This window comes from Centropristis striata, chromosome 4 (genome assembly GCF_030273125.1).
Source record: "Centropristis striata isolate RG_2023a ecotype Rhode Island chromosome 4, C.striata_1.0, whole genome shotgun sequence".
NCBI classification, from domain to species: Eukaryota; Metazoa; Chordata; class Actinopteri; order Perciformes; family Serranidae; genus Centropristis; species Centropristis striata.
Window position 1 is genome coordinate 30,818,609 of NC_081520.1, and position 11,327 is coordinate 30,829,935.

The window sequence follows — 11,327 nt, forward strand, 5'->3', positions numbered from 1 at the left end:
TTAATGATTGGTACAAATAAAGGTATATTTGTTTGGACAAATATAATGATAACAACAAAAATATTGCTCATAAGAGTTTAATTCAAGAGCTGATATCTAGACATTTTCCATGTTTTTTTTGACAATGATTTTGGTTTTTATCAAGAAATCCATGGAAAATGTCCAGATATCAGCTCTTAAATTAAACTTTTATCAGCTATTTTTGTTGTTTTCAATATATTTGTCCAAACAAATGTACCTTTAGTTGTAGCAGGCATTAAAATTAACAAGCAATTGAAGAAAACAATGGTCTAATATTTTTTTCCATGACTGTATGTACCTGAAAATTAGCTTAACTATTAGCTTTATTGCAGGCCTGTTGTTTCTGACTGGATTAGTTTTACCTCGATGTACCTAATAAATGGACCATGGGGTGTATATGAAACAATATTAACTCTATAAAAACTCCCTACTTTATCTGTCTCAGTCTGTCTCCATCCCTGTATCCTTCTGTCATCCTGGCCAGAGGCTACATTGTGATTGGTCGTCTGTGCCGCTGCGCCATTTGCTCATTGGCTCACTGAGAGCCATGTGCTGTGGATGCTGACTCATAGCGAGAAAAAAAAGGAGGGGAAGAGTGTATGAGTGTTACTGTGTCTGTGTTTTGAGACTGAAGAAATAAAGAGGAGAGTGGGCGCTGGATGCAGATTTGTTTGTGTGCGTCTGTGAGTGGTTGTGTGTTGTAGAGACAGACAGACAAGTGCACGGCCATCTGTAGGCAGTTTAGCTGAAAATAGGTCACACTAGTGCACCTACGAGCCCTTTTCTCTCTCGCGCTTTCTGCCTCACTTTCTTTATCTCTCCTCCTGTGCTGTCAAGGTTCTGCCGTCTAATTATAAGTTTATTTTTGCCTCTTTCTCTCTCTCTCTCTCTCTCTCTCTCTCTCTCTCTCTCTCTCTCTCGATTGTCTTTCTTTCTTTCTGTCTTTCTGTATGTCTGCCTGTGCTCTTTCTACCTCACTACCCCCATTGCCTGTTGTTGCCATGACTACCTCGCAGTGTGCTGGCATGCACACAGGGCTGTTGGATACCTAGGTGATGAGATGCTCAAGTAGATCCTTTGAAATCTACTGGGTTCCACCGGCTTTTTGTTGTGTGTGTCTGCGTGTGATGACTAGTTGTTCCCAAATGGAGAAAATCAATAGTCGGTCGAGTGGCCATGAAGTGCCATGGTCAAATTGGAATGATGGCTAGATAGTTTTCCCTCTGCCTCTAGCCATTTATAGATTCATACTTCAGCCAGATTACATTATGAGCACCATGTTGCTGCCCTATATCTGTTACCAAGAGGAGATGGAGGCAATTATTTATTTGATTAATTTTCCTCTCTCACTCTTGCTATTTTAAGATTTTCATCAAATCTGCTGCCACAGGATATCAGATTAGATAATAACAGCTGCACTAATATGGAAGTATGATTGCTACAGTACAATTCCCATTCAGCGGATCAATGCACACACAGCACTTCTGGCTCAAAACAACATGGCCTTTGTGCTGCAGGATAGGCGGCACATGATTAAATGAGATCAGTTGAGCAGGGAGATCTAATTTATGAACATTCACAGTAGTGTTGATGTTACAGGTTAGTCATTTCAGATGACTTTGACATTGCTTACAGATTTTCAAAGCCAGACATGACATCAGTCTCAGTGAGATCAGACTAGGACTGCAAATAATGACTATTGACCTGAATGGAAATGCAGAAAAATCATGAAATATCACAAAACTTGACAGAGGGGGAAAAGTGGGTGTGTCAATAAAAGCACAATGCGACAAAGTACAATAGAAACAGCTTTAGTGAATAAATGATGACTCACATGCAGTGGTGGGTTAGGTATTCAGACCCCTTACTTAAGTAAAAGTACTAATACCACACTGTGAAATTACTCCACCACAAGTAAGTCCTGCATTCAAAACTTGTAATGTACTAATGTAATGTAGACACGGACTGCAGCAGCAGAATAATTTCCATTTCAGGCCAATTTCATATTTGTTGTTGAGGAATTTATATGAAACTAAGGATGGGCGTTACCTGCCAACTCGATTATCTATAACATTAGCAATCAATTAATTGACTAATCGCTATGTTTTTATACATACTCCAGTATAAAAACATACATACATGGATAAATACAATATATACATACAACAATATGCAAAAACCTGTTACGATAACGGACACTTTTATTTTGAAAGGAGGAAAAGAGACTTCCTGTCGATCGTAAAACTAACTCAACTGAGATTAAACTGTAAAGATAACGTCAAGGAGTTCAATGTTTTATGTTTTAGCCCCAAGGAGGCATGAGTTTAGTTTTCACATTAATTTTCATATTTAAATGTGTTTTGTGTTTAAATAAGTTTTGGATCAAATTAAACCCAGTAATTCATGCTAGCAAGGTTTGATACAGTAAGCTAGTTTTGCTCAAATGAATACTCTTAGTACTTAGTACTCTAAGTACTAATTCGTACTAATTTGTTTCCTCACAGAGAAACATCCAAATGAGTGAATGATCCCTGACACTTAAGCACTATAATACACTAAAATAAGACATATTACACAGGGAAACTGCATGTGACACTAGCCTATTGAAAATGTACATACAACACTCAGAAGTTGGTAACATCATTTGAAAACTTGTTACAAAGACCTAGGGCTGTACAATATCTTCCTAAATAAGTAATGGTAACAGCAGAATGTTAGGGGAAACCCCACACTGAGGTAAACACTTGTCTATACAAAATAAAATAGTGTTCTTAACCTCATGGCTACAAATGTGCCACCTAAAACAGTTGATCTTCTAAAAATAAACAGTTCTGAAAAGTCTTCAGATTTTGGTTGCGATTAGAACTGTGTTTTATAATTGTTATTGCAACTTTCAGTTTGCAAACTGTAGCCTTATCCAACTTAATTCTCAGCTCATTGGCTGATTGACGTACGGCCGCAGAACTGAACGCTCGGCGTGTTTCAGGTCAGTGATACTGATACACAAAGATAAAATATAAATACACAGATCGATTAAAAATTCCATGTGATCTACCAAATTCTTATGACCATTAATTGATCATCAATTAATGATTCCCATCCCTACATGAAACACAAATGAAACTCGTTGTACTTTTAACATCGTGCTGTTTTGTTGTTGCTCTAATCTCTCTCCCATTCTATCTCTTTTTTTCCCTCCCATCCTTTCCCTCTTAGCTAAGGATAGGTATCCACACAGGTTCGGTGCTGGCAGGCGTGGTCGGAGTTAAAATGCCACGTTACTGCCTGTTTGGGAACAATGTGACACTCGCCAGCAAGTTTGAATCGGGGAGCCATCCGAGATGCATCAACGTCAGTCCCACTACATACCTGTAAGTAATGCTACCTATACATCAGAAGACTTTGAAAATATTTGGAAAAGATTCCTGGAAAACTATCAGCTCACACCTGCTCACATCTAAAGACAAGTGTTTAGAGCTTTTAGTCCCAGCATAGTCTCAGACTGAGATTTTACTGTGAATCGTAACTATTTACAGACTACAGCTAGATTCTTTTAACACTTTTTTCCTAGCTTGCAGTTTTTTCCCCATCATGCTCTTAGTAAAAACTTACAAAATGGAGGAGAAGCAGCTTTTGGCTCCAGCTGCTCTAGTGTGTGCAGTGGTTTGTGTTAAAAAAAACCCAACAACAACAAAAAGAAGAAGAGAAGACGCCACAAAATGCCCCCCCACAAAGCTGAAAAAGGGGTTTCTGTTTTTCTGACATGAAAAGTTGACTAATTTACAGTTAAAATAGATATAAGGAAAAATGAAGGAAAGGAAAATTTGGAAATGAATTCATGATATACATTTATGTCCTATTTAATTATTATATTATTATGTGTTTAATTGCATAATTATATTTATCAGCTCTATCAACTTTCATTTAGTTAATCATACATTAATCATCAATCATGTATTACTTATTTATGTATACATTAATTTATACATTTTAACTGGGTCTCCTTTCTATTCTCTTTTCTAAAAAAAAAAAGCACCCCCAAATATCCCGCTTGTGGTTGTAAATATATGACATCACTATATTTTTTTTTAGGACTGAGCTTACTAGCATTATTGTGATGTTACTTTTTCCTGTCGAAGTGGTTTTACTGCCTGGTTTGGAACCGGGGACCTTTCCCCCGCTCATTTGAGGCTACAAATGATTGTGTTACGTCACTGGCACTTGAGATAATATCAAACACGTTTGATATGGTCGCAAACCCAAGACAAGACTGATATAACAGTGCAGATTACTACCTTAAACTTAACCATGGAGATGACGGTAGCGCCGTGACTCCAGTAAAACTCCTAGATTTACTAAAGTCTTTCAGTTTTTATTCTGGGACTTTGGAAATCTTTTGGTGTAAGCCCAGCATAACAGCACATGAACACATGATCTTGTTTTTAACTAGTCGGCATCACAATAAATATGTCTGCTTTTCCTCTCAACAGGTTGCTAAAAGACGACCGCTCTTTTTCATTTGTCCCTCGCTCACGGCTGGAGCTCCCAGAGAATTTTCCCAAAGAGATCCCAGGGACATGTTACTTCCTAGAGGCGGGGACTTCTCACAGCCATGCCTCATTGACCAGCTCTCGCTCTGCTCCCCCGGCCTCTATGAGGAAAGTCTCCTACAGCATTGGGACCATGTTTCTAAGAGAAACTAGTTTGTAGGTCTCACATACAGATATTTACAATGTGAGAGACTTGATTTGAACCTGTGGAACATGCAGAAAAACGGATCACACGGATCTTTGGATATGCAAATGCAATCTGTGAAAACTTGGATTCAGACCTGTGGGATGGCTTACATGAATGAAACTTTAAAAAACAAATCCTCTCATCATAGGTGAAAAAGAATAACACGCCCTCATCTCCCCTGAGCAAGGGAGACACGGTTTAAAAGACTTGAAAAACAGCAACTGTGCTCGTCTCACATGGACCCTTCCCCAAGGAGGAGTACTGATGGAGAGAAACCTTAATATAAAACATAGTGATCTCGCTGGATTCAGCTCCATAACTGGTTTCTCTCAAGAGGTCGTCTCTCCCAAACGGCCAAATCTAGAGGCAACAAAGCTTGGAGAAAACCTGGAGAGAGACCATTTACGTGACCAGTGTTTCACTCATTAACAACTGAATTGCGCAAACAGAACAAATCCACTTTTTCATTAACAGAGTGGATGCAGAGGAATGAACTTTTAGAAGATGTGCATCATGGCCTCTTGTACAAGGATGACCACTACTAAAAAACAATACAACTCCCCTACTGGCTGTCCCTAAAATCATGTCACGCTTTACCAAACATACTTCTAACATCCGCTGCTCGTTACATCCATCTGACCACCGAGGACCAGTTGGTGTGTGTGTGTGTGTGGAGAGACCAAAGAGAGGAGATAGGTTTGAAAAGGGGTCATCAAAGGACAAATGCCAAAAACACTAGAACTCAGCTGATCTTAGAGCCTTTTTCTGCTTCTAACCCACAGCAAACTATAACCAACAACAATCCAGCCATTTCATTGCAGGTAATATGTTTAGGACTGAAAATTATTCCCAGCTCAGTGCCTTTTTACTGCTCAAATCAGGACAAGTACAAGATGGGTTCATTTTAAATATCTGAAAAACACAAGGAGCGCTTCATTTATCTTATGTTTCTTCTTATTTTTTAAATGTTTTTATGACATTTCTGTGTAGAAAGACAGATGTGATTGGGGGAATGACATGTGCCAAAGGTTATGAGCCTGTAATGCTGCAGGCGCCTTATCCAACCGAGCCACCAGGAGCCCCCACTAGTTGTGTCTTTAATTTTGAGTAACTGGAAGATAAATTAAGCGCTTTTCAAGTAGTTCAAATATTTGAAATCCTATTCATCTTTTTTTTTGTCCAGATCAACCAATAATACACACAATATAGTACTAATAATATAGTACTATACTAACTTGTACACATAGTCACAGTATGCATGCTCGACACAGTTCACATTTACATACACAATCTTTTTTCTTTTGCATTATTTTTTGTCACCATGCGGATATAAAAGTAAACTCTAGCCCCATGCAATTGTAACCAACAGATTTTAATTCATGTTTACTAGTCTGCTGGTAGACTGAGTGTGATTTTACTCTCTTTGAATCTCAGGCCTTCCAAACATTTTAGCGTAGCTCAGTCATGCAGACACAAGAAAATAAGTTTTTTCCAAGATAATCTTTATAAAATATCATCATAAAGTGGGAAGTAAAGAGATGAAGTTGGATAATCTTTTACAGACTTGGCACATTGCATTCCTGCCATTGTTCTCTAGATCTGACATCTGTGAAGTTGTAGGCATTACTTAACAGTGAATATTATGTTGTTTTTTTATGTTGATAGGATTGTTTTTATTATTAAATTACATACACACAGAGATTTGTCAACATCACATCCAAATTTTAAGTTATTTTTTGACAAAAAAGTTCTGAAATAATCTACTTTGTTTAAATGTAAACATTCTTGGTTTGAAGAAAGGTTTTTTTTGTCAATAATACAGCAATCGAACAATATGGCTTAAGTTACTGATAAAACAATTTAAAGGCGCAATGAGTAGAATAATAATTATTATTTTTCCATGACTCTATTATGGCTATATCAACATTGAATGTTGTTTTTACAAACCACAGTGGACAAATCCTACCTTTAATAACTAAACTGTTAAAAGCTGATCTTCAAAAAAGGCAGAATACATTATTGACAATGGTAAACTCCAGCACAGGTTTTAATTCTATTTTAAATCACGCACCTCCACCAGGAATGGAAAGGCATGTTGCAATGTCACTACATCTTGCCAAATAATCATACTGGTTGCTGAACCTATGAAATAATATTTAATATCATGTGCCAATTCAATTCTGAGACCCCACCAGCACAGGTTAATCTTGAGGATGTGGTTCCTGCTGTTTGCTGTGTACATTCAGTTGTTAAAGGGCGGGACCAGCACAATTTGACAGCCAAACACTTTGTCAACTCACTGACCTTGGCTGGGATTCAGCAGGAACATATGTTGGCTATAATATGTAAAACACAGCTTGCAGGAGAACATCCGAAGAGTAATTTACCTGGGACATGAAAACTAATGCCCATCTGGCCGAAGGTTTCACCCACTAAAGGGCATCGTGCCCTCCAACTGAGATTGACACCAGCATAAAAAAGCAATGTGCCATATATGTAGAAAGAACGAGAGGAGGGGGGGAGGAGTAGAGTAGAATAGTGAAAATAGATTTCCTTTCAACCTGCCAGTGTTTGAAATGGTTATTATTGTCATAAATAAATATAACGACTGGTATCAGACTCTCTGACAGCAGTAGCATCAGAAAACTTGACCAATTACAGGGTATTCTGTAAAGGTCCAATGAAAATATACATGTTTAACAATGTTTTTCTCTCATCCATATTTACTGTAAATGAAAATAACTTTCTTGCCGCTTTTAATCTGCTATGCAGTATAGAATTAATACGCAACAATAACACCTAAAGAAAAATCCAATCAGTTAAAGACTTGGAAGCATAGTTTTAGCCTATAATATCAGGAATTGTAACACAATGAAAAAATGTGTATAAACTCTGGATTAGGTTCCATTGTGTTATGAGTTGACATGTAAACTTAAGCCTAGATATTTATCTACAGTATAAATTGGTATAAAGAAAAGTGCCAACTAAAAATTTAAGTCAGTAGATTTTTTCAGCATCATGTTCACATTTTATTGCTTTGTGGTGGTATAACATACATACTTTTTTGTGACACTCTAGAGAACCAGAATCTGCAACAGCTACCTGGGACATCAGTGAAACGTACATCTTGTATATTTACACATCAGTGGATTTTCCCTTTGACATTTGTCTTTATAGTAATCTTGACATGCCTGTCCAATAAAAGTCACCAAGGTTCCATATAATTGCCAAATACACCAGAGAATAGTTCACATCTTACAAGAGCTGCGGGATGTTTCCCATGTCTTTAGGGCCTGGGAAAGTGTCTCCTGATGGGCCTTATGTTTTGCAAATTATAAGTATAATTGAATAATTTGAGAGGCCACATTTACCCTTTCCCAGAAGACAAATCTAAATTGAGCCAGAGAGCAATTTTTTGTGTGAAAAAGCCTTTAAAAATATGTATCTTAAAATTCTGCCCTACCAAGCCTAACTGCAGTAACTACATTTTAAGTCGAAAATAACTAAAAATGAACTCCTTGATGTCTATTTTATCTTGTGACAAAGTTTTAGATTTCAATTTTGCATTATTTCAGAGAAATAATAAAAATTGCAGTAACTACAAAATCCAACTCAAAACCAAAACAGACCGCAGCAAGTTCACTTACACCAGTCTGAGACAGTGCAGCCTAGTATTTCTTCATTGTGTTGAATAGTAAAGACAAGAATAATAGAAAGTATAGGTTTATTTAATAGGGAAATTATTATCTAGATAGTGATAAAATATAACATTACTTTATAATGGTATGTCTAAAATAAACAAAAATGTGAATAGAGTTGTTAAACACTTTTAAATACACTTACAACAAAATCATTTTGAAAATGTTATTCACTGAAAACAAAATATAAAAGTTGAAAGAAGACAACAACATTGTAGTTTCTGCATTACAACTAGAACCTTTTACAGCAAAACCAGAGTGCAGTAACTACATTTTTGGGGTCAAAGATCAAATAAATTGTCATGATTTTTGAGCGTAAAAATTCCTTCATCAATACATGTAGAAATAAGTGTTGTATCACTAATCTACCTATAACCCATTTGGCTGGCCAGTTAAAAAACGTTAAAGCAGTTTTTTTCAGTTTTACCCTTTGGGTCGTTACTGCAGTTAGACATTGTTGGGCAGTACAGGTGAATATGTTAAATTGTTTAACTAATAGATATCACCTTGAAACTTCCCAAGTTGATTACTTTTATTTAGACACTGAAAATAATGTATTTTGGATGTTTCTACAGAATTTACCTGTATATGAAAAAAAACTATTACTATTATTGCATTATTGAAGCACTAAAAACAGAAACAAACTGAATTTCCTGTAAGGTAAACCACTCATGAGTGTATCTGACAGTTGTGTTACTGCCCCTTGGGTGACCTTTTTGTAAGACAGGCTGCCACATATAGAAACACATAAACACTCTTATTCTGTAATGCATACATGCATTATTGTGTACTTAATAAATATATTGTAGCATAAATGTAGTGCAGGTGTCATTCCCACTTAACTTCAGCAGTGTCTGAATTCTGCATCGAGTCTAAATAAAGAACATTACACCAGCGATACACCCACGCAACTTGTGTCCAACGCTCATGTCTCCAAGTCTGTAAATTTTCAGCATAATATTCAACATTTGGTCAGATCTTACAAGTCTTGCTGTTGTGATGCTGAGGGGTTGCAGGTACTGGTTCTCTACTGTGTTGTTGTCACTAATGGACCATTACACTGCAGCATATACTGCAGGTCACTTACTCATACACAGGCATGCATCGCAGTTACAGCGGCAATACAACTGAGCTGTACTGTAGAAGCTGTGTCAAACAATGAACATGAACAAATGTTGTCATGAGCCTGAAGTGAGTGTGGGAGGGTCCAGTGAGACGAAGCCAAATACATCCGTAACTCCAGCAACTGTTGTGTTTGCGTGTGTGTGTGTGTGTGTGTGTGTGTGTGTGTGTCCGTGCCAAACAATATAAGGACATATTGAGTTTGCAGATGTACAAACATAATAATTTGTTAATAAAGGCCTATTGTACCTGGAACAAATCTGTACAATGTAGATCTATTTAATATATTAAAACTGAAAAAATGGAAATTGTAATAAAAATATATAGCAGATTTCTTTTGGTATAATCACAAAATGATTTGACGTTATCACATTTTCCATTGCTTTGTTGTCCCTTTTCTATTTCAGATACTTTTTGTCAGTATATGTGCCATCTAAAGCCACGCTAGTTTTCCCAACATGTCCCTACAAAAACCACCCCACCCACAAGAAATGTCTTTTTTTCAAGACTAAAAAAAAGGTAGATTTTTCCTTTGACACTATTGTATTTTTTCATTCCAAATCAAATTTTGAATGGTTTTCTTAAATGATGGATTCATGAAACATTTTCTTCGGCTGAACGAGCATGACACTGTCATTTTTATTGAAAATTATATGTTTTTTGCAGGACATTGTTGTAAATTGTCTTGTTGCCAAGATCAACTCCACCCCCACTGACTTGCAGTGCAAAGGCTCTAAGCTGACGGGAAACTGGTCCCTATTTGTTCAACATTAGCCTGGTTTTAACAGCAGCAACAAACATGGTGGATGCTTGTCGTCCATGTCCAGGGTCAAAAATAAATAAATAAAAATCCAGCACTCCTAAAGGATGCACATTACTCCACCAATCTATAAAGCTTCGCCCTCATGAGAATAGTAGCTTCCATAACATTTGTTCACCAGCTCAGTTCAAAACTAATAAAACATCTGTGACATTTAACAATTCAACATTTCACTGGGATCTCTCTCAGATGAGATGCCACTTTGGGAACCGCCGGACGATGTCAAAAAATGCGGTCAGTGTTTTGTACTTTGATTCATGTTGTAAACACACAGAGTCGACCCTGGACAGGAACCCTGTTTGACCCTGTCGTTGGAATCAGGAGTGTTTGTGGAAGAGGCTTGATGACAGCTGTTGGTTTCTGACTGACATGAAAGGGCACATCTTCTGTCTTATATGATGTAAATAAAAAAACACCAAGTATCTTTAATAAGGAAGAAAGACTCTGACTCTTACTGTTACTGTATTATTTATTATTTAGTGTTTTTATTTCCTTAAAATAACCGTTTCCTTTGAAGACAGGCTTTTATTTTGAAAAGCCACCATGCATGTAACAAGCTGAGACTGGTCTCACCTCAAAAACGTCATTATGCAGTCAAATTATTAGACCATTGTTTTCTTCAATTTCTTGTTCATTTTAATGCCTGGTAAAATAAAGATACATTTGTTTGGACAAATATAACAATAACAACAAAAATAGCTGATAATAGTGTCATTTAAGAGCTGATATCTAGACATTTTCCATGGTTTTCTTGATAATAACCAAAATCATTTTCAAAATCAGCTCTGAAATGAAACTCCTATGAGCTGTATTTGTTGTTATCATTATATTTGTCCAAACAAATGTACCTTTAGTTGTACCAGGCATGAAAATGAACCAGAAATGGAAGAAAACAAGGGTCTAATATTTTTTTCCATGACTATAGGTTT

General features: G+C 36.7%; 1 protein-coding gene across 1 annotated transcript in view; it reads left to right on the plus strand.

The window, feature by feature from the left end:
* The window catches only part of gucy1a2 (guanylate cyclase 1, soluble, alpha 2), a 56,377-nt gene extending 45,539 nt beyond the window's left edge, over positions 1 to 10,838 (plus strand). Inside the window, exons 8-9 of the mRNA XM_059330738.1 lie at positions 3,238 to 3,392; positions 4,512 to 10,838. Of these exons, the coding sequence (XP_059186721.1) occupies positions 3,238 to 3,392; positions 4,512 to 4,731 (375 nt within the window). The 3' untranslated portion in view covers positions 4,732 to 10,838. The remainder of the gene's footprint in view (positions 1 to 3,237; positions 3,393 to 4,511) is intronic.
* Positions 10,839 to 11,327: the final 489 nt, after the last annotated feature.